The sequence below is a fragment of the Schistocerca gregaria genome, chromosome 5, assembly GCF_023897955.1.
Source record: "Schistocerca gregaria isolate iqSchGreg1 chromosome 5, iqSchGreg1.2, whole genome shotgun sequence".
In the NCBI taxonomy this organism is placed as follows: Eukaryota; Metazoa; Arthropoda; class Insecta; order Orthoptera; family Acrididae; genus Schistocerca; species Schistocerca gregaria.
In genome coordinates, this window is record NC_064924.1 from 180,189,565 (window position 1) to 180,214,499 (window position 24,935).

Here is a 24,935-nt window from a genome sequence, read left to right on the forward strand (position 1 = left end):
TTGCGGACTCTATCGCCACTATTAACTGTGATCCAGATTTCTGCCGCTACTGCACTGCCATCGAAAGGGGTCACTTGGACTTCCGGTCTCTAAATTCTGAACCCTATAACTGCCCTTCACAATGTGGGAACTGGATTCTGCGCTGTCTGTGGCTTATGATACTGCGCCTGGTCATGATCAAATCCGGTACAGCATGCTGCGGCACCTGTTGCTGCCATCCAAGGAAGTTCTCCTGAACTGTTTCAATATGATATGGTTATCTGGCACGTACCCTGACTCGTGGAGGGAGGCAATTTTGATTCCCCTCCTCAAACCAGGGAAGGACCGAATGCATCCTAGTAGTTATCGGAGTATTGCCTTAACGAGCTGTGTTGGGAAGACGTTGGAACGCATGGTCAACCGCCGCCTGGTTTGGCTGCTCGAGACCAGGCAGCTCCTTAGCCCCTCTCAGTGTGGCTTTCGCAGATGTCGTTCCACTATAGACAACGTGACCCTGCTTGAGGCTGCCATCCAGCAGGCCTTTCTACGTAACCAGCATTGTCTAGGGGTCTTCTTTGACATTAATAAGGCGTATGACACTACTTGGCGCCGCCTTATCCTCAATCAACTCCATGAGTGGGGCTTTCGTGGCCGTCTCCCCATCTTCATTCGGTCCTTTCTTTCTCACCGCCTCTTTCGGTATCGGGTTGGTAATGTGCTATCGGATTTGTACGTGCAGGAGAATGGTGTTCCTCAGGGCAGTGTTTTAAGTGTCACCCTCTTTGCCGTTGCTATTAACAGTATCACGTCCACTATTTGGAGTCCTGCCCAATGCTCCTTGTTTGTGGACGATTTTGCTGTTTTCTGTTCTTCCTCCAGTCTTGTCAGTGCTAGTCGGCAGTTACAGCTTACGATAAAGCGCTTAGAGGCATGGACTGCAAAGACGGGTCTTACCTTTTCTGCAGACAAATCTGTGTGTGTTCATTTTAATCGTTCTCGGCGTCTTTTTACCTCCCCTGACTTGCGTCTGAGGGACACCGTTCTTCCTTTTAGAGACACTGTGAGGTTGTCGTGGTTGCCTCACCTTAAAGACCTCAAGGTGCGGGCCCTGAAGGCACTGAATATTTTGAAGTGTCTGAGCCATCGGTCCTGGGGAGCAGATCGGGCGCGTCTGCTGCAGTTTTATAGGGCTTTCGTCCGATCGCGTCTTGACTATGCTTTCACCGTGTATGGGTCAGCAAGGCCTTCGTATCTGAAGATCCTTGACGCAGTACACCATGAGGGTATCAGGCTGGCCACTGGTGCCTTCCGTACCAGTCCCATCCCCAGCCTGTGTGCTGAGGCAGGGGAACCGCCGCTCGCCATCCGGCGGAAAATCCTCATGGTGCGACGGGTGTGTCATTTCCTTGCCTGTCCTACCTCCCCTGTGTACCCTACCGTTGCCCGACCGCCTATGGAACGTCTCTTTTCCAGTCGTCCCAGGGCAACAAAACCATTTGGGTTTCGTGCCAAGCATTTGCTTGAGTCCCTTGGTGTGGAGCGTGTGGCCCACCAACGACAAGGTTTTACTCGCCTGCCTCCCTGGTTGCTCCAGAGGCCCAGCATCCTTCTAGACTTGTCGGAGAACCGGAGGAACTGCACTCCGGCGTTTGTTTTTACCTCCTTATTTTACGATATTTTAAACCAGCATCCGGACCATGTACCTGTATTCACAGATGGCTCTAAACAGGGGGACTCTGTTGGTTGTGCTGTTGTTTTCCCTGATCGAGTCGTCAAGTTACGGCTTCCTGCGGCGTTTACCATCCTCGATGGTGGTTGGCAGTTTCTGACAATAAGCTGCGTCGGGTAAAGGCCACTACGCGACCATGGCGTACGTCCTACCAGTCATACAGGCGGGATGAGGTTCTCCTCACTCGCCTCGGCATTGGACACAGTCCCATCACGCATGGTTTTTTACTCCGGCGGGAGGACCCCCCAATCTGCAGTGCTTGTGGCGTCCAGATTACTGTTCGCCATATTTTACTTGACTGTCTTTTATTCTCTGACCAGAGGGCGGTGGTTTCTTTGCCTCCGGATTTGCCCTCTATTTTGCAAGACGACGCAGCGACTGTGGTTAAGGTCTTAAGGTTTTGTGTCCTGTCCATTCTGTTGCCTCGGATTTTAGGGAGAAGGTTTTAATGTGCTGCTGGGTGACTGGCTCACCCAGGTTTTAGGTAAGAGGTCCGCCAGTCACGATTACCTCCTTGTTCCCCTTCAGTATCTGTTCTCTTTTCCTTGTGTTTCCTTTCCTTTTTTAGTGTGTTTCTTATCCTCTTGTTTTTCCTCTGTATGTGCGCATTTGGAACTGCGTCAGGCCTGTGTCTTGTAGCCGTTCTCCTTGTTCGGCGTCCGTCTTCGTCCCTTCACCGCTTGTGTTCCTGTTTCTATGCGTTTGGGCGCTGATGACCACGCTGTTTAGCGCCCGTAAACCTCAAACACACACACACACACACACACACACACACACACACACACACACACACACACACACACACACACACACTTGACAGCAGATAAATAAGCTAGTTACAGATTTAACTTGGAGTTAGTTTTTGATGTTATTTAGCAGTTGATTGTGATAGGGAAAGATGGATAGCCACAAACCTATGGCTAGTGTGTGCTGTTGCCGCTCCCCTTTCCCAAAATCTTAGTTAGTTATGGTGATAAACTTATTTGCAGTGAATTTAATTTCCCATTTTAAAGCTTCACTGTTCCGTATTTTAATTCTTAAATAATAGTTCAGTGCTTTATCTTCTCCTTACATCCAATAGGCTATTTACCCATGGTAAAAATTTGGTTTAGATTGTTGATATTTTGTATGATTATAACATTCAAATAGCATATTTGGTCAATATTCTCACAAAATATCTGTTATTTTTATGTAAATAAAACCTAAGAATAATTAAATTTTAAATGTGCATTGTAGGAGTGTTAGCCAAAGTTGCTAGTGTTTTTCTGTACTTTTTCTGCAAACAGTGTAGTTATTTAGTCATGGAAAACTTGTTAACAACTTTTAAGTAACAATGGAAAGGAATTTTGTGAAGGCTGATTGTGGAAACCTTCCTGAAGTTGATGAGTCTATGGCCTCTTTCTTCTTCAAAAACACAACACAGGTTTTATCATCCAGAAATAAGAATGTGAAAATTGCATTGCGTGTTGACTGGAATGGAAGTACCGTGACACAGCAATAAGTACCAAAACATCTTAAAACTAAAGGAATCTGGAAATGGATTATTTGATTGGATCATGCTGAGAATATTTTTCCAGAATAACTTATGAAAGCCAGCACAATAAAACACAGTCAAAAGTTTTTCATCCAGAAGATAATTTGGTTGTTAATTGCTGTGTTGCTATCAGAACTATTGTTTTCCAGATACCTCTCTTTATCAATTTTCAGACATTTTCATTGTGTTTGCATCCAACAGTTTTACACATTGCAGTATTTCTGTTTTTCTAGCTCATTAATTTAAACAACTGGAAAAATATGTCTATAAAATACACACTTGATGCAGCGGAACCTTAATATATCTATTTTTTCTACTACATATTTAACTGCTGCTGAAACACCATGATTTAAAAGTCTTAAGCTGGACCATCTTTCATTTTAACATAATCCCCTGGTCTTAATGCATTTTCTCATAGCTTCCAAGCAATGGTCAATTTTTTTTCTTTGTGAGACCCCTTTACAACAAGCTCGATGGAGACTGTTGGAAGTGGCAAATTATCTCTAATGACTTGGTTGGGAAGAATAATGTTTCAGAAATTGTTAAATGGTTTCTCAGATTCTTCAGACAAAGATCTACTTTAGGTACAAAATAGAATTTCTTTATGCCCTCATCCTGATTCCTTTCAAGTTGATCAGGTGTAAAATTAAGCTAATAAAGGAAAATAGATATTAAAATGTCATATGATATAGGATTTAAAGCTCTTACATAATTGTATCATAAATAAAAAAGACTGCAGTATCCTTAAAAAAAAACCTTGCTCCAAATGAGGAACAATCCTGCAAACATTACATTGGAACATAAAAGGACAACATGTTAATATGGAGTGCTTACTTATATCAAAATGAACCTCACAGAAATAAAACCACATAGTCACTCCATTCCCATCTGGATCTCTACGAGGGAGTTGCAACCACATTTTATGCTTCTTCTCCTTCATGAATGAGACTTTCACTCTGCAGCGGAGTGTGCGCTGATATGAAACTTCCTGGCAGATAAAAACTGTGTGCTGGACTGAGACTCGAACTCGGGACCTTTACCTTTCGCGGACAAGTGTTCTACCAACTGAGCTACCTAAGCACGGTAGGAGACAAGGTACTGGCAGAAGTAAAGCTGTGCGGATGGGGCGTGAGTTGTGCTTGGGTAGCTCAGTTGGTAGAACACTTGCCCACGAAAGGAAAGGTCCCAAGTTTGAGTCTCGGTCCGGCACACAGTTTTAATCTGCCAGGAAGTTTCATCTTCTCCTTTGTTTGAAGACTCAAAAGCAATTTGTCAGCAGTTTTTATAGATGTACACATGGCACTATACTCCATTTGTAACCAATTTTCAGAACTGTAAATTCCAAAAACAAATATCACTGTGGATGACAGTAGGAGCAGCATGCTAGCCAGTGACATCACTAGGTATCACATGACTATAAGGAAGCGTTTTAGCGGGTATTCAGAGTTTTTAAATACTGAAATTCATGGGGGGGAGGGGGGGGAAGCATGCTACGAGCATAAAATGACATAGTTAACCAGTTAAAATTATTCCCAGGAAACAGTTAACTGCACTGATGCCCTCCTACCATCTTTCAAACTTGTCACTTCCATCACATGTTGTCTCTGGTAAAGTGTCCATAATATTCAAATCTGTCAGGACATTTTATCGTCTTAAATTTTTCTTTGTATAGTTAGTGTGATTGGATCTACTCACCAAGCAGTGGCAGGTAAACACGCCATATCAAATGTATTACGTGTGCAAGGTTTCAGATCCAGTGGCTCCTTCATTTGGGAGAAGGGTTGAAGGAGAAGGAATAGGAGTGATGGAAAAGGATGGCAGAGGTTTAGGAAAAGGGGTAGAGTTCGGAAAAGTCACCCAGAACTCTGGGCCAGGCAAGACTTACCAAATGGAGTGAGAGGGAAAGACTGCACGAAACAAAGGTTTACACCTCACCTGGGCCCATCGACACTGGACTGGTGGTGACTAGAAATAAGTTGTCTAGTCAGACAAGTCTTGCTTCATATTGTATCGAGTGGGTGGACATGTACAGATATGGAGGCAATTTCATGAATCCAGGGGTCCTGCATGTCAGCAGGGGGCTTCAAGCTGGTGGAGGCTCTGTAGTGGTATGGGACCGCTGATACATGTAGATACGACAGGTAGATAATAAGACAGGTGACTTGCAACTGTCTGATCACCTGCATCCATTCTTGTCCATTTTTTAATTCTGGCAGACTTGGGCAATTCCAGCAGGACAATGTGACACCCCACATGTCCAGAACTTCTACAGAGTGACTCCAGGAACACTTTTCTGAGTTCAGACCCTTCCACTGGTCACGAAGCTCCCCAGAGGTGAACATTATTGAGCATACCTGAGATGCCTTGCAACATCCTGTTCAGAAGTGTTTATTGAGAATACCTGGGATGCCTTGCAACATCCTGTTCAGAAGTGATCTCCACCCCCTCTTACTCTTATGGATGTAAAGAAAGCCCTGTAGGATTCATGGTGTCAGTTCCCTCCAGCACTTCTTAAGACTTTAGTTGAGTCCACGCTACATTGTCTTGTGGCTGTGTGCTTGCAGGGGCCCTAAACTATATTAGGCAGGTTTACCAGTTTCCTTGGCTCTTCAGTGTATAACACACAGTTGTCAGAAAAACCTTTTTTTTAACTGCCAAGTTCAAGACAACTGAAACTACCTTTCACTAGTTTTGATACAGATAGTGCTGTAACTTTTGTATATTATTGAATAATAAGTAATACGACCTAATCGCTAATAGATATTGTTTTTTATTTTCAGTTTGTCATGTTGTGAAGCAAGGCAGATGCACCCTGGTTACAACATTACAGATGTTCAAGATACTTGCACTGAATGCCCTTATATTGGCTTACAGTCAATCAGTTCTGTACTTAGATGGTATTAAATTTAGTGATACACAAGCAACTCTTCAGGGTCTTTTGTTAGCTGCTTGCTTCCTCTTCATATCTAGATCAAAAGTAAGTTAAATTATTTTTAGTATCCATACTTTATTATTTTCTTCCTTTGGTTGCAATGAAAGAAGGTAATAGAGATATTTTTTCAAGAGATTTGAGCAACATATTTTCTTTTCATATATCCATGGAAGTCATTGATGGAGTGAAATAATGGCAATTATGTTTGATCCAGGGGGAAGATCAGTGTAGTGAGGAAATTATAAAAATGATATTGTAGTGAGAACTAGAGTGATAACTGAAGCCCCGATTTCTATCCAAAAACAAATTGCTAACATACCCACTAAAACTTCATGAAATGTCCACTACTCCATTCAGAGAAGTATGTCCTCTTTTCTGCCAACTTCCATCAAGTGCAACTGCAATATCCGAACATCCATCATTTTCTTCCACTGCTTCCCTAGCAGCCAGTTTCATGTTTTCCTCACTGACTTCACATACAGCTTTCTCTAATATTGCAGTCAGTTTTTCAAATTTATTTGGTGGTTGATGTAGGTTCATCACTAAACAAAATGTTCTCCCTGCAGCCATGCACTTGCCTGTGGATCATAAGGCATAAACTAATCTAGTATTGGTTTCCCAAGGGCCACTTGCTTCTGGTTTTGAAGAACTCATAAACAGCTGAGCATTTAGTGCAAGTTAAATCCAAAGCAATTGCTAGGCCTTTTCTCCCACTGGCACACTCTTAAATTTTCACACTCTGTGACTGACCACACTGTCTACATTGTACAAATTTAGAAATTACATCTGATAATATTCTCAAATTTATAATAATGTTACTGCACCCCTTGTCAATTACAGTAAATTTGTTGTAACTCTCTTGAAATGGTGAGAGCTTCTTTGATGATGCACTTGTTGAAGAATTGCAATTAGAAACATTGTTACCAGGTGACATAACCTCTTGTATAGAAAGCTTTCTAAACTTGTTTCCTCTAAATTGTTGTTTCTTGAAAATGCCTATACGTTTTGTTATCTTCAATAAACACAACAAAACAGCAGAAACAAAAGAATACCAACCATTGCATTCCAAGGATAGCCAAAACACTCGGTAATAAAAAATTTAAAAAAATCCCTAACATGCATTGCAGGGGATATAAAGATCTAAAATATATGCCAAAAAAGTGGGCATGGCACATAAACACACGTGGTAGGAATAGACTCGGATTTTTTTTTTTCCCATCTAAGTCCTTTTCAGAGTATTTAAATAAAGCGTTAATCTATCGAAATATGATGAAAACTGAAAATCGACTTCCCCCCCTCCCAACCTGAATGACGGTGTGGTCCCCTTAAAGTCTCTGTAGTTGGATGACTGGTCTCCTTTACTCCTTATCATATACACATTACCAGACCTTTCCTTACTAAAGGTATAAATTGCTGGTATCTGATCATCACGTAACACAGTTTTATTTATGAAAGAAGAAACATCTTAAATAACGGTCACACTTGACTGCAGAAAAAGAGGTTGGGGGGGGAGGGTAGTGGTAAGCTGAGAAATAAGCATGATGACAGCAGTATAGTTGAAGAAACAAACACTAGATACTAATAAAATGCAGATACGAGCTACACAAAATTAAAATTTTTCTTTCTTAGATCAAAATATAGAAACTTAAATTCAAAATTGTATATAGAAAAGTAGCTTTGATTCATTAATGGGGTACGTGGGACAAATGTTAAAGTAAACTCAAGAAGTTAAATGTAGTAGTCATGTAATCATCCTTACAAATCTAGCTTTTAAATTTAGACCAATCCAGTTTTACATATGGTATATAATTATTAGATCATCGACATGTAAGAAACATTAATTTTTATTTTTGTGTGTGTGTGTGTGTGTGTGTGTGTGTGTGTGTGTGTGTGTGTGTGTGTGTGTGTGTTTTATTGACATGTATAATGATATTGATGATAATGTGGGTCTTACTGTTAATTCAAAGTGATTTGTTAGTAATAAAAAAATCATATTTCATACAAATAATTGTACTCCAGTGATTGACTTGTTCGTATCAAATGATGATTGTTTTTCTTTCATTTCAAGCCATTGAAGACATTATCAAAGCAAAGACCTCTTCCAAACATCTTCAACCTTTACACTATTCTAACAGTCTTGCTTCAATTTACGGTACATTTTGTGTGCCTAATATACCTAGTGCAACAAGCGTCACTGAGATCACCACCAAAGTAAGTGAAAATTGTTAACAAAACTACCAAATTGCTTTTGTAAGATTTATTTATTTATTTATTAAAAATAGGGTACCACATTTGCTTCTTGTTCTTTGTAGTGGTATGTCAAACGTATTACAGCAGACATAATATGTAGAACATAACTGAGTCAGCCTTAGCTTGTGCAGCCATTTCTTAAACAATATATATACATACATTGAAACAGTTTATATGTAGAATGTCATTCTCAACAGCATCTGAGGAAGCCCTCTAAGCTGCTTACATCCTTCTATCCCATTGGAATTCCACTGTCTCTCAGAATCCTGTCCATCCCATTCTGAGACAAAGTTAATTTAATTTCAAGGTGGATGAGCTCAGTGTGAAATTAACATTTGTTAGGCTTGGTGTTAAAGACAAAAAGATCAAGCTTGCAAGTACTGAAAGTCTTAGTCAACAGTAACTCTGTGGTAAATGACTCATAGTTATCTTCCTCACACATCCTCCTAAGAACAAGTCGCAGACTACTAATACCAGTGTGTAATGTAGCACATGCCATGTATCAATGAGCACTGTCTTATTTAAAGGCTTCGGCAATGTCCTTACCAATGAGAAATAAAATATGAAAACACGTGATTTAAAATATATTTTGGTGGTGCCGATTCTCACAAACACAAAAAAATCAGAGTTCATATGAGACTATAATCCTTCCGCCCCCCCCCCCCCCTCCCACCTCCCCCTTTACACAGAAACATCCCTGTAACTGTGATGCATGTTCAGAAAGTAAGTATACTGTGACCGTAATGGACTGTGGTTTTTTGAGGGTGGGCAACACTGAGTGGTAGGGGGTATCCTCTGATAAGAGCGAGCATCGCAGGAACAAAATAGTACATTAACTCATGTTGTAGTGTCCAGTTGTATGAAAGAAGTTGATAAGAAGTCCCACCAAGTGCAACCCACATTCTGTGATCAGCTTCCTTTTTGTAGAAGGAATAACATCAATCATAATTTTTTCGCGAACAAAAATAGTTTACTGCAAAAGTTTTATGAACAGAATGAGTCTTTTTAAGTGGTTTATGTAGTTTAGTGGAAGCAGAACAAGTGTTGATGATGAACAGAGGATTGGAAGACCTTAAGAGACACTTGCAGGAACACTGGGATACTTGCCAGTGTGCTGAAGATGGGTTTCAAAATAGCTGACAGAGCAGCACAAGAAAGGTTGGGTCAGTAGTACCTGCGAGTTACTTGAGTGACTTGAATTGGATGGTAAGGATTTTCTGAGTTCTATTGTGATTTGATATGGAATGTGGGTGGCTCATTACATGCCTGAAACCAAAAGACTGTCATCACAGGGGCATGACACCAGTTCTCTATCTGCCAGAAAATTCAGAACTACAATTTCGGGCAAAAAAATCATGACTTCAGTATTTTAATACTGAAAAGACATCATTTTAGTCAAATTTCTTCCTTGGGAAGAAACCATCAGTGCACAATGATGTTGAGAGGCTATAGGTAGCAATAGTTATTTGGAGATGAAGAAGCTTGCACAATATAGAATAGCATGAAGAGCTGCATCAAACCACTCTTCAGACTGAGGAACTTAACAATAATGTAATGTTCCCATTTTGGTGCCCTTGATGTTTAGTTCAGTTAGTTTGGGTCTTTCACATGTTTGCAGATCATATTTGGGAAAAATCATCATGATGCATGGAATGTGTCAGTAGGTCAGTAGATATTTTTTCTCAGAGAAAACATAACTTGCTGACCATTTACATAATCGGGTTTCTTGTTTTAATCTTAAAGCATGACAACATTTGATAAATGTAACCCAATCATGTAAGAGGCATATTCATAAATGGAACAGGTGTTCTTGACAATTTCGTGCAACAAAGAGCAGACATCTGTGGAAACTGACTGCCGAGTTCCTTGATTGTGAAGTGATGATTCTCCATACATGAGTAACTGTAATTATGGATGGCCTTCTGTGTTGCGCTCATCAGCATGAACATTTTGGTGCGTCCTGTAAAGTCTCTGCATCAGTGATGCATCGTCTGCTTACTCATTACGTTAGACCTGTGGACTTGACACAGTTGATGATGAATTTCAATCGGCATTGTGTTCTGTGCATTCATAAACTTTATCACCTGTCTCACATCACACATGGTGGGGGGCTGGAATACAAACCTCAATTTTCAGCTGCTGCTGCAAAGTTAACGTGAGATCCCAGGAAGTTGTTAGCACATACACCATTTCATGTCATATGGGTTGCTAGCTGTGGAACAAGTGGGAAAACATATTTTATGGACGCACCTCCCATATACTACCTAATCAGAAATACATCTATGGAGTAGAAGGAATTCTCATGTAGAAATGATAGTAATGTGTTTAACTTCCATTATCTGCCTGAACCTTTAATTCACAAGGATGATGGTCAAATATTTTTATGGCAGCATACTTCTTCCTCTACAGGAGTAATATTAAGAAGTGATTTTTTGTTCCTCGTGTTATATCTGTGAATGCTACAATTATTTGGAATTATTTCGTGATTCTTCATTACAGACTTCATTAGAGAGTAAATATGTTGTTAGATTGTTGTTACTACACCTTGATTTTTCAAGCAGTTGCCTTTATGAAGTTGCTACTTTCAAATTACTTTGAAAATATAGAGCTCGCAACAAAAAGTGTGGGAGGTTGAAATTTCTAAAGGGTGAATCAAACAGCAAGCAGTGTTCATGGGTAGTGCTGTTGGTCAAACGACAGGGGACGGTTAATGCTGGTTTTGGATGACACTGGAGTTGTCATCAGATGTTGTCCCATATGTGCTCGATTGGAGACAGATGATGTGATAGAGCAGACTAAAGCAAGTTCGAATCCTGCCTCAGGCATGGATGTGTGTGATGTCCTTAGGTTAGGTAGGTTTAAGTAGTTCTACGTTCTAGAGGACTGATAACCTCAGCAGTTAAGTCCCATAGTGCTCAGAGCCATTTGAACCATATGTCGAACACAGTGGTCTTCTCTCTCGGTAGTTTCACATGCCACAGTCGAGTGTTGGTAATGGTGTCTTGTCAGTTTAAAGGAATTCTGGACTGAGATCAGCACACCACATCCAAACTCACGCAACCATTACAGAGTGTGTGTAAAGCAAACATGATTTGCATCCTCACTCTTATGCAACAAATCCAAAATTTGAATAGGTATCATCTTTCAGAAGTAGAAACACATCTGCCAACTTTTGTTTGCATCTCTCCTCCTTGGTGCTCCATTTTTTCCCATGAATGTAAAAATATACAATAAAATAGAAGAATATAAATGTGACATAAAGTCATTCCGGAGGCAGGTGACAATTATTATAATAATCAGTAGTAGTGCATTCAGGCTGACTGGGTCAGTCGTAAGTCAAATAACAGTCAAGAAATGACTTTACTGCTCATATGATGCATTTCAGAATTTGTCCATCATCAGATATCCAGGAGTGATTGCTGCATGTAGATGAAGTGTTTCCAGTTGTATGTGAAACATACATTCACATGCGGCAGTCGCTCTGGATATCTGACGATGGATAAATTTCGAAATGTGTCATATGAGCAATAAAGTTGTTCCTTGCCTAATTTTTACTTTTACCATTGTGATCCAACCATCCTGAGTGCAGAGCTACTGATTATTAAAATAGAAAAAAAATTCAAGATGGTATATGAGCCAGAAAATATTTTCAAAGAACAATTAACTCATTCTTCCCCCTCCCTATAATTTAGATTTTATTTTTGGGTTGCTATTCCATATATATTTCTCTCAACATTATCTTTTCTGATTTTATTATTGTTTTGCAGGGATGAAAAGCCCACAGAAAGTGTTGGTGATGTTGACAGTGAAGAAGAAGAATTTGCTCCAAGCTTACTTAATAGCACAGTGTACATAATTTCAATGGCACTGCAAGTTGCAACATTTGCCATTAATTATAGGGTAAGTTGTAACTTCCACATTACAGTGAATTCATGTTTGACAAAGTCCATGTATTTTTTGGAACAATTTTCTGAAGCTGTTCACTTCACTACATATCTGAGATTATGGTTGCATTGTCTTCTGTTTCTCAGCTGTATTGGAACAGATATGTATAAAGTTATTAGTATGCAGAATCTTTATAAAATAAATAAAATTTTCTACACTGTAACTGTACAATATTAATTTGTGTTGAGTAACAATTTGAGCATTAGGTATTTCCAAATTTCCTGCATTTGTTGCATTATTAGTTCTCTGTTTTCTTCTTCTTCTTCTTCTTCTTCTTCTTTTTCTTCTTCATTTTTAAAATTCTGCTTTTTTGTCATTTTTGTTTGTCTTATGTCGAGAGTAGAATGTATTTTATGCTACATGAATCCTCTATTCTCTATAACGTATATTATGCTATGTTTTACTTTATTATAATTTTTATAGACTGTAAGTTTTTGTAAGAAAGTGCAGAAGTAAAGATTCATTGTAAACAAAAAGATATCTATTATACTGCTTTTATTAGCTACTAAAACTGTAATTTCAGTTGCAGTATTTTAGGTTACATACCTGAATTTGTCAGTCATTGTGTACTTTCAGTAGTAAGCAAAGCAGAGTCATTGCTAGCATGACACTGTTTGTCTTAGGTTGTGGGATGTTTCGTTGTTGTTTTTCTGCTGGTCTTCAGTCCGACAACTGGCCATTGTATGGCATGTGGCAGAAGGTACCATACACCACAAAGGGAATAATTACTGTCTATATGCCTCCATATGAACCCAAATTTGTTGTACCTCCTCTTTGTGGTCCTTATGCAAAATGTACATTGGAGGCAATACAACCATTCTGCAGTCAGCTGCAAATCTCTCACCTCTAAATTTTCTCAATAGCATTTTGCGAAGAGAAAGTCATCTTCCCCTCACACTTCCCTCCATTACCAAATGATGAGACGTCATGCTGAAGGATTTGTCCTACCAACCAATCTGTTCTTATAATCAAGTTGTGACATAATTTTTTCCCCAGTTAGATTCATTACATGCTCACTAGTTACTCAGTTGACCCATGTAACCTTCAGGCAGTGGAAAGTCCAGGATGGTATAACAGTAATACAAAAACAATTATTGCTACTCACCACATACAGGAGGCATTGAGTCACAGACACACAGTTAAAAGATTGCTAAACTTTTAGCCTTCTCCAGAAGCAGAAAACAAAGACGAAAATGACTTGTGTACACATGGATACTGCCTATGGCTGCTCAGACCCTGACTGCAGAATCTGCCAGCATCTAGCATGAGCAACAATCTGGAATGAGTGGTGTGGATAAAAAGGAGGCATGAGGTGGGGAGAGGGTGGCAGGGTAGGGGTGATGGAAGATGATGTGCAGCTGTGGGAGCAAGTATGGATGTTGGGGGGATAGGGCCGCTAGGTACAGAGTCAGTAGCTGCGCTGTACCCCAGGGGGACAACAGACTGTCTTTTGTGGCTACATACGCGATGTGAATGGGTCCCCGAGCTATTGCAGCCTTTATTCTTTACCAAGCTGCTGTACCTTCCCCTTCCTTCTCCATCCATATCCGTCTTCCTTTCCCTTTGCCCCTTCCTTTCCCTCTCTTGGTGTTGTTCTTCATGTCGGCCCAGCTATCCTTATGACTTTGCTTCATCTTGTGATTTTGGTTGGTTGCTTTTCCTCCTCTATTTTGGCTTTTCTGTTTTGGTCCCCCTCAGGCGTTTGACTTCCATCTCTAAATTTGAAATCTGTAGTGTGAGCCAGATGGGGAAGAACTCCCTCCCTAGCATCTTCCTCTCCTCTCCTCCTCCTCCTCCTCCTCGCCCTCTACCTTTTCCTCCCTTCGCTTCCCTCCCTGCCATAGCCCTTTTGCCTCCTTGCAAAGTCACCAGCTTGGTAGCCAGTCTGTGTGGTAGGGCTGTTGTGTACCCATATGGGCCCACTGACTCCACAGAGATCACACTGCTGGGACCTGTCCTGTGAACGCCTTGTGCAATCCTAGGAGTGCTTGCCCATCTTTTTGGGACATCGGAACACCCAACAACGACTGTCCTCCAAGTGGCCAATGCTGTGGCTGGGTGATGCTCACAAGGCGAGCCCCTGTTCGGAGTAGGTGATATGTGGGCAGATGTTTGGCACATGAAATGTATTAAACTCTCTGACCCCTCTTCTGTGGCCGTGCCTCTTTCTCAACGTAGTTCTGTCTCAGTTCCTGTTTCTGCCTTACTGGCCTTACCCTCCTTGTTTACCCCCTGGGAGGAGAGCCAGGCCCAATGGCTTGGGGTAAAACCCTTTCCTCGCTTCCTGGTTTGTACCAGGACCAATGGGGAGACTTTTGCCGCCACCAAACCCCTTTTCTTTGTGGACCAAATTGAGGACAATTTCAGTGAAGTTGAGTTGTTAAGCAAGGTGAGATCTGGCGCTTTGCTTATAAAGACAACTTCTGCCAGTTAGCCAGCCTGCATCTGTGGCTGCAACCGTTTAGGAGACATCCTCATGATTATAGCTCCTCACAAGTCACTCAGTATGACATTGGATGTAATTTTCTATAGGGACCTTCTCCTCCAGTCCGATGATGAACGCAGGGCAAATCTGGTACAATGTGGTGTCCATTTTGCCCGTAGACCCTGGGGCTTTCATCCTGTCATTTGATGGGAATAAGCTGCCCGAGAAGGTCAAGATAATGGTGTACAGATGTGACGTGAAAGTGTACATTCCGCCTCCCATGTGTTTCTTCCGTTGCCTCAAGTTTGGCCACATGTCCTCGCAAGGATTTGGCCGCATGTCCTCGCAATGCAATATCCCTCCCATCTGTGGTGACTGTGGCCGCCCTCTTCATGTGGGAAGGCCTTTCACCCCACTCTCCCCCTTACCCCCATCCTGCCCCCCTTCCCTTCCCTCAACCTCAATGCCTCCTGTCCCTTCCCCTCCAGGAACTGCCCCTACTCATCATCCTCCTCCTCCTCCTCCTCGACCAGGGAAGACATCCTATGGATGGGGCTCCCTCTTGGAACATCCTTCCCAAGTGTTTGTAGTACAGGAAGCTTGCACCCTCAGGTCGGACTAGAGACCCACGCTCCAAGGGCTCCAAAGCCACTATATCTCTGTCCAATCACGACATCACTGCCACTTGTTCCCTTACTGATAATGCCTCCTCCGTCCCGAAGAAGAAGAAGAAGAAGAAGAAGAAATGTAAGTCAAAGGACTGGGCTTCCGGGGGCTTTGCCCCCTTCTCCTCATCCTGAATCAGACCGTCATGCCACCCCATCCTCATTGGTGAAGACCACGTGATGTGACGTCCTTTCGGCTTCTTTATGTCTCACCTGGACTCTCACCACTTGATAATCCAGTAGAATTAAAACGGATATTGCCATCACCTATTGGAAATAGAAGGCCTTGTTTCCTCCTACTCTTTTTTTTCTGTCTTGCTCTTCAAGAAACGCACTTCACGATACCCACTCTCCAACATTTCGTGGTTTTCGTGTTTTCTGTCTGAGCCATGCCAGCTCCGGACAGTGTCTGAAGAGGTCTACAATTCGGTTTGCGTTGATGTCATTAGTGACTGGATCCACCTTCATACCAGCATGGAAGCAATACGATTAAAGTGCAGATGACTCCAGCAATCACCGTTTGCAATGTGTACCTCCCTCCAGGGTGCTTCATCCGCCTCTGGGGGGAGAGCCACTTCATCGGGTAGGGGTCTCCTGCTCGACCAACTTATTGCAGACTTTGATTGTGTCTTGTCAATGACAGTTCCCCTACCCACATCAGTGTTGCTCATGGCACCTTTGCTACTATTGATCTCACAATCTCCTTCCTTCTCTTGTGACTTCCCTACATCTGTAACTCCAAGATGATCTTTGTGGCAGTGACCACTTTCCAGTGGTTCTATCATTCCCTTGCCATCGCCCGGCAGACGTGCCCCCACGTTGATCATTCCGTCGGACCAGTTGGCCTTTATGTATGTCTGCTGTGTACTTCCACACCTCTCTTTTGAATTGCATTGATGCAGTCGTGCAGGGCATATCTGCCACTATTCTTCATGCTGCTGGCACTGCTGTTCCTCTATTCAGAGATCTCGCTCATTGTTGACCTGTTCCGTAATGGCCCAAGGACATAGCATTCAGTCCTGGACTGCCAACGGGTGCTGCAGCAATTTAAACAACCACTTTCACAGTCCATCCTTCTCACTTTGAAGCGCTCCTGACTAATGCTTGTTACCTTATTAAGCGGAGTAAAAGGGAATGCTGGGAATGCTATCTTTGCTCCCTGGGGATGTATGCCTCTTCATTGCAGGTTTGGTCCAAGCTCTGTAGCCTTCTGGGCCACCAGTGACAGTCAACTGTCCAGGGCCTTTATCTTCCAAGATGCTCTGTCTAATGATTCGTATGTACTTGCAGGACACTGTGCAACACACTTTGCGACCGCATTGGTGTCCTCTTCATATCCTGTTTCCTTTCTCTGGCAGAAACACTGAGTTGAACAGACCGTTCCCTCTGTTTCAACCCTCACCAAGCTGAACTCTATAATGACCCCTTCACTGAAAATGAATTCTCGCAGGCTGTTACCTCCCAGATTCCATCCACAACCAGATGATGCAACACTTGGATGTTACACAGAGGCAGTATCTACTCAGGGTCTTCAACCGCATTTGGCTCACAGGTGCCTTCCCCTCGCAATGGCGAGACAGTACAGTTATCGCAGTCCTTAAACTGGGAAGAACCAAACATCTCTCGGCAGCTACCACCCGTTTAGCCTGACGTATGCACTTTGTAAACTGCTGGAGAGGATGGTTAGCTTTCAATTATGTTGGGTACTCGAATCTCTTGTCCTCGTATCAGTGTGGCTTCAGGGAAGGATGATCTCCAACTGACCATTTACTCAGAATGGAAACTGCAATCTGACAGGCTTTTACTAACTGCTGGCACCTTATCGTGGTCTTTTTGGCCTAGATAAGGCATACGATATGGCTTGGTGCCATCACATTTTAGTTACCCTCCACGACTGGGACTTTCGCAATTCCCTTCTGATTTTTATTCACGAGTTTTTATCCCACTGCCTCTTCCGGGTTCGAATTGGGCACATCACTCAGCACCCGTCAGATTCAGGAGAACGGTATCCCACAGGGTTCAGTTTGAAGTGTCACACTCTTCCTCATAGCCATCAAAAAGCTTGTAACCTCTGTTGGGCCTCTGGTTATCCTGGCATTGTATGTTGACAATTTTTGAATCTGGTGCAGCTCCCAATTGATAGCGTCTGCTGAGTTCCAATTCCAAGACACCATCTGACGGAGCTCTGTGAGGGCTACCTCCCATGGTTTCCAGTTTTCTCCCCCCAAAACACCAGTTACGCATTTTTGTTGTCAAACCATAGTACACCTCAAACCAAACTTTATTTAGGTGACAAGCTCCTAGATGCTGTAGCACAGTCTTGGGCCTTAGTTTTGATAAAAAGCTGACGTGGCTGCCCCATATTGGCCATCTAAAGATTACATACATGTGGAAGCTTAATACTCTCCTCCTCCTCACCCACACATCTTCGAGTGCAGACCATGCTACTCTTCTCCATCTATACCGTGCCTTGGTGTTGTCCAGACTAATTTATGGAAGTCTGGCTTATGGCTCAATGGCTCCTTCCACTCTGAAAACTCTTGATCGTCTTCACCATTGTGGGTTGTGTCTGGCTATCCTGTTGACAGTCTCCTTGCAGAAGCAGTGATTCATCCCCCCCCCCCCCCCCCCTTACAAATATGATGAAGCCAACTCCTGGTTTCTTGTGCAATTGCCATTTACAGATTCCTTGACCATTCTGTGTACCGTGTTCTCTTTGCAAGCGAGGGATGGTAACACCCATGGGTGGGATAGCCCGTTGAAATGCGTCCCACTTCCTTCTGTTGGGATCTCCATCTCCACTCACTGGAATGCACCCTGTATCTTTTGTCTCAACCCCCCCCCACCCCCCCCCCCCACCCCCTTTGGATGGTGCCTAGGCCATGGAATAGGACCAACCTATTCCAGGATAGTAAGGTCTATGTTGCCTCTATGGTATTCCAATGTCTTGTACGTTCCATCCTTGCAGTTCCAGGGTGCTACCATCGTCTACACTGGTGGTTTTAAGACAATAGATAGAGCAGGATATGCTTTCACATCTCCTACTGGCTTAGAACACCATTAATTGCTGGAATCATGTAGTGTGTTCATAGAAGAGCTGCTAGCCATTACCAGGGCGCTCCATTTTGTTACTCAGGCCTCCCTCCACAGTGTTTTAATATGTACTGACTGAATGAGCAGCCTGCAGGCAGTCGACCAATGCTACTCTTGTCATCCTGTGGTTTCTGCTATCCATGACCTCCTCTGCTCCCTTGGCTGTGCCGCGTGCTCAATTGTCTTTCTCTGGGTCCCAAGTCATGTGGGTATACCAGGGAATGAACTGGTTGATCGTTTGGCTAGAGAAGTCAATACTCACCCATTGTTCCCTTTCATGCCTCCACCTGCAGATATGTGGATCTATGACAGATCTTTTTTTGCCCAAAAATGGGATGACAACTGGTGTGCTACTGCTCTCAACAATAAACTCTGCACAATCGGGGAGAATTGGCGCTCTTCCTTCTGTTCCTCTGAGAAGGAGTCCACTGTTTTATGCCATCTACACATCGGTCACACCAGGCTCACCCACTGTTTCCTCCTGCGTAACAAACCATCCTCACAATGTGGTTTTGGTGTCAGACTGACGGTATCCCATGTACTGGAGGAATGTGATGCAGGTACTAATCTTCCTGATTGCTGTTTGCTTGATGGGGATAAGCTGCCCGATAAGGCCAAGATAATGGAGCTGCCTGATAAGGCCAAGATAATGGTGTACAGATGTGACGTGAAACGGTACATTCCAGCTCCCATGTGTTGCTTCAGTTGCCCCAAAAGTTGGCCACATGTCCTCGCAATGGTTTGGCCACATGTCCTGTCAAACAGCATGAGAAATGTGTTAAGGAAAGCATTATATTTGTCATCTATTTAATTCACCTGCAATGTTCAGAAAATGATTATTAAATACTGTACATATATCTGACCTATCAGTAACAGAAATATTTTTACTACAAACTGACTTTATATCATCAACCATGTGCTTGCTGCTGACCTTAACGACTGACTATATAGTTTTAATTTTATCATGTGAATTAGCCATTGTATTTGCATACCACATACTCTTTGCCTTCCTAATAACATATTTAAGCACCTCACAATACCATTTGTAATGGATTAGTGCAGCTTGATTGTGACTACTTCTAACATTTTGATATAATTCCCTCTTTGTTCTACATGATATCCTTATCCCAATAGTCAGCCACACAGGCTGCCTTTTACTGCTAGTACCCATTTTAGAATTTCTAATGGAAAGCATCTCTCAAACAGCAAGAGAAATTTTACATTGTTGGATGCTTTTTCCAGGTTGACAATTCATATGAATATGTCTTGATATTTCTTTAACCTTGCTTCCCTTATCAACCGCAGTGTCAGAATTGGTGCCTTTACCTTTCCTAAAGCCAAATGGATCATCATTTAGTGCATCCTCACTTTTCTTTTTCATTCTTCTGTGTATTATTCATGTAAGAACTTAGATGCATGAGCTGTTAAGCTGATTGTGCATTAATTCTCCCACTTGTCAGCTCTTACAATCTTCAGAATTGTGTGGATGATATTTTCCCAAAAGACAGGTGGTATTTCGCCACCCATCCATCCGTGAATAGCCATTTTGTTGCCACTTCCCGTAATGATTTTAGAAATTCTGAATGTTATCTATCCCTTTTGCCTTATGTGATCTTAAGTCCTCCAAAGCTCTCTTAAATTCTGATTCTAATACTGGCTCCCCTATCTCTTCTAAATTGACTTCTGCTGCTTCTTCTTCTATCACATCAGACAACTCTTCCTCCTCATTTAGGCCTTCAGTGTACTCTTTCCACGTATCCACTCTTTTGTGCATTGCATTGCACTCTTAATGTTACCACCCTTGCTTTTAATTTCACCAAAGGTTGTTTTTACTTTCCTATCTGCTGAGTCAGTCCTTCCAACGATCATTTCTTTTAGATTTCCTCACTTTTTTCATGTAAGAATTTCGTCTTAGCCCCACTGCAGTTCCTATGCATTTAATTCCTCAGTATCTTGTAGTTCCGTATTTCAATAAACATATTTGTACTTCCTTCTTTCATCAATTCACTGAAGTATTTCTTCTGTTACTCATTGTTTCTTTGCAATTACCTTCTTTGTACCTGTGTTTTTCTATCCAACTTCTGTGACGGCACTTTTTAGAGATGTCCATTCCCGTTAAACGGTTCTGCCTACTGAGCTATTCCTTATTGCTGTATGTATACCCTTAGAGATTTTCAGGTGTATCTCATCATTCCTTAGTAATTCTGTATCCCACTTCTTTGCATATTGATTCTTCTTAACTAATCTCTTAACTTCAGCCTACTCTTCAGCACTATAATGTTGTGATCTGGGTCTATATCTGCTCCTGGGTATGCCTTACAACCCAGTAACTGATTTTGGAATATCACTCTAACAAAGATGTAATCTAACTGAAATCTTCCCGTATCACCTGGCCTTTTTTCCAAGTACAACTCCTCTTCTTGTGATTCTTGAACAGAGTATTTGCTATTACTAGCTGAAATTTATTACAGAACTTAGTGTTTCACCTATTTCATTCCTTGTTCCAAGCCCATATTCACCTGTAACCATCTCTTCTACTCCTGCCCCTGCAACTGCATTCCATTCCCCCCATGACTATTAGTGTTTCATCTCCCCTTATGTACTGTATTACCCTTTCAATATTCACATACTTTCTCTCTTGCCTCCAAGGGCTCACTGCTCTTTGGTGGGTTTGTGCTTGGCTACCATAGGGCCCCGGTCTTTGCAGCATCTTTTCCCTTCTGTGCTACATGTCTCTCTTCTTGCTATTCTTTTTCCTCTCTTGGGTAACATGTCTGGGATGTTGTTGGAACTGTGTTATGCATATTCAGTCATTGATATCAGAACAGTCTCTCCACTGTCTTTCATTCCTTCTTTCTTTTTTTCGTTCTCCTTCCCTTATCCTTCCTCCACTTAGGCGTTCAAGGCTCCTCTTTTTCTTCTTCATCCCTGTGAGCTCCTGAAAGCCATCCCATGCGTCTTGACGCATAACAGGTGACTGGGTAACATGACAGGCAGGGTTCGCACATAGTCCCTGGTAAAGGCCCGGTCCAGAGAGGGGTGATTGTCTGAGCTACTACCTTCCTAAATTGCTGATTGGTCCCTCTGTCAGGCGTTTGGGAGGTGTGTCCTGAGGTGTCAACAATCATCTAAGGCAGGTGCACCCCTTTCTGAGGGGAGCATCCCAGTTGGAAGGAGCGCACTATCGGAAATGCTGGCAATGATGGGGGATTTTCTCGCTATGAGCCAATCATATTTTTCACCGTCAATGTATACCAACTGTAAACGGAATGAGGCTAACAATTTAAAGATTCTCCCAGCTGCACCACATTTCCTCGTGGTTTCACATCCTTTGCGACAGTAAGTCCATTCATTATTTAGAAAGGCCTTGATGCAGTTGCCAGCCCTGTGAAATCCTTCTCTTGTTTATAAGCGTCACTTTGCTTTTGGAGACTACTTTTGATTCTCAAGCACAACAGCTGCTTGCAGCTTCACTTCTCCATGGCTATCTTGTTCATGTTGAGGTCCATTGCATGCTGAATTCTTTCCAAAGTGTTAATGTACACTAGGCTACTCGATGGTCTGACTGGGGCAGAGATCCAAATGTACCTCTCTGATCAGAGTGTCATTGCAGTCCATCAGGTGGTGAAAAATGTAGATGCATCCTTAGTGCCCACATGCACTCTTTTCTCACTTTTGATAGAGTGATGCTTCTGACTGAGATCAAAGCAGGCTATGAAGTTATCATGATACAACCGTACATCCTGAACCCGATGAGCTGTTACCAATATCATCATTACAATCACACTCTGGAGTTATGTCGATACCCATCATCCGCAGTAGGGATGCTCGTGAGGGCAGTTGTCCGCCTCATTCCCTCTGCTGTATGAACTGTAATGGCGACCATGCTGCTTCCTCCTGAGATTGTCCCATGTACCTCAATGAGCGGCTGTCCAGGAGAGCCAGGTGAAGGGAAAAGTGCCTTACCCAGTCACTTGCAAGTTGTGGTTAATCGGAAACCCTGCGTTCTACCATCTAGCATCTACAGTACTGTTCTTGCTACGTGAAGGACATAGCCACGCAGACATGCAGCTTCAAGTTTAGCACCGCGGTTGGGAAAATGCCCAGCGTCATGGTAGAGTCCCCATCTCCTCCTCCAACTGTGCAACAAGCCACCAAACATATGCCTCAAGGGGACCAAGTCCCTGCTACACACATTCGGGAGGACGACGGTTCAATCCCGTCTCCGGCCATCCTGATTTAGGTTTTCCGTGATTTCCCTAAACCGTTTCAGGCAAATGCCGGGATGGTTCCTTTGAAAGGGCACAGCCGATTTACTTCCCAATCCTTCCCTAACCCGAGCTTCTGCTCCGTCTCTAATGACCTCGTTGTCGACGGGACGTTAAACACTAACCACCACCACCCTGCTACACAACCGGCAGGCTGAAAGGACAGAAGGAATACCCCCACTTCCTACACCCTCCAGCCAACAAACATCTGTGTCTTCCTCTGTCAACATGAAAGGCTCCAAGAAATCAAATGAAGGGAAATGGTCTTCTCCTTCGCTGACTTGCAGATCCTCTTCGACAGTGTCGCCCTGTGATACCATTGGCCAGTTGACCGTGTTGCCAGTGCACATCACCAACCATTTTTCTGCCCTGAACTCCGCAGACAGAAGAAGAATGCTGACACCTCTAGACCTCATGAGCAGGATCCTCCAGCCTCTGTGTCCTGTAGCAGTGAGTCTTCGAAGGCTGGCACTCTGGTACTGCCGAGGTGAAACCCCTTCCATTATTCTTCGACATGACTCTCCTCCAATGGAACTTTCGTAGCCTTTGATCCAACAAAGAGGACCTCCCGCTGCTCTTAGAACTGCAGTATCCACTTGTACTCTGCCTCCAGGAAACAAAATTTCATCCTCAGGACCACTTTGAGTTCTCACATTTCGTCCCGGTCCAGTTTGACCTTCCCCTCAAGGATGGCATTCCATTTCATGGGGTAGTTATGCTGACTACGCGGCTTCAAGCATCGCAGTCCACATTATCCGTCCTCACTCGGCATTTCCCCTCCGTTATTCGATGTCACCAGGACAACAACCTTCCTCCAGCTTATTGGGCACCTACCTCACCCCTTTCAGTTGCTCAGTGACTGTAATGCACACCATCCCCTGGCAGCTTTCTGAGGCCATCTGAAGGCTTTACTCCTCCCTGGCGACCTTCATGAACAAAATTTCCCCAGTTGTGATGACCAGGTTGAATATCTTACAAGCATTATCCTTACCTCCACAGAACATTTCATTCCTCATACTCCCTCTGCTTCGCGCCGTGTCCAAGTCCCTTGATGGACTGAGGCATGCCGCACATTTTTAACGCCATCCAACAATGGCAAACTGCATTCTCTATAAACAGTTGTGTGCACAGTGTCATCACATTCTTCGGTATAGCAAAAAGGCTGTCTGGATTTCGTTTACTAATTGTTTTAACGGTTCCACTCCCTCTTCCGTCGTGTGGGCCAACTTCCGACGGCTCTCTTGGATCGAGGGCCATTCCCCAATTTCCAGCCTGACAGTAGCAAACCATGTCACAGTGGATCCTCTTGCTATCTCCAACACCTTGTGTCTCCATTTTGTGGAGATTTTGAGCTCCTCCCACTATCACACTGCCTTCCTCCATTGGAAACGAGACGAGAGGATCCGGCCACACCCTTCTCTTCTCAGAATAGTGAGTGCTACAATGCTGCCTTCACTATGAGGGAGCTCGATCGTGCTCTCACTTCATCCCTACCTTCGGCCCCAGAGTCAGATGATGTTCACATTTAGATGCTGCAGCACCTTTCTCTTGCAGGCAAGCACTTTCTCTTTGTCCATCTCCAGTAGCTGAGTGGTCCGTGCAACAGAATATCATTCCTAAGGGCCCTGGTTCGAATCCCGGCTGAGTCGGAGATTTCCTCCACTCAGGGACTGGGTGTTGAGTTGTCCTAATCATCATCATTTCATCCCCATCGATGTGCAAGTCGCCGAAGTGGCGTCAAATTGAAAGACTTGGACCCAGCAAACAGTCTACCCAACGGGAGGCCCTAGTCACACATTATTTACATTTACATTATTTATTTATTTATTTATTTTTTTTTTCCTTATGTACAACCGCATCATCATGAAGCCACTATCATACCCATACCTAAGCCCAAGAAGGACAAACATCTTCCTTCTAGCTGCCGCCCCATTTCTCTCACCAGCTGTGTTTGCAAGGTGATGGAATGTTTGATACATGCCCAGCTGGCAAGATGGCTCGAGTCTCACAATTTACTAACCACTGCACAGTGTGGATTTCAAGCACACTGTTCTGCAGTTGACCATCTCATCACTTTTTCATCGATGTTATGAATAGCTTTCTGCGGAAATTCCA

General features: G+C 43.0%; 1 protein-coding gene across 1 annotated transcript in view; it reads left to right on the forward strand.

Annotated features, from left to right (window-relative positions):
- LOC126272238 (endoplasmic reticulum transmembrane helix translocase) overlaps window positions 1–24,935 on the forward strand; it is a 142,487-nt gene that overhangs the window by 98,109 nt on the left and 19,443 nt on the right. Inside the window, exons 18-20 of the mRNA XM_049974941.1 lie at window positions 6,023–6,219; window positions 8,243–8,385; window positions 12,192–12,324. Of these exons, the coding sequence (XP_049830898.1) occupies window positions 6,023–6,219; window positions 8,243–8,385; window positions 12,192–12,324 (473 nt within the window). The remainder of the gene's footprint in view (window positions 1–6,022; window positions 6,220–8,242; window positions 8,386–12,191; window positions 12,325–24,935) is intronic.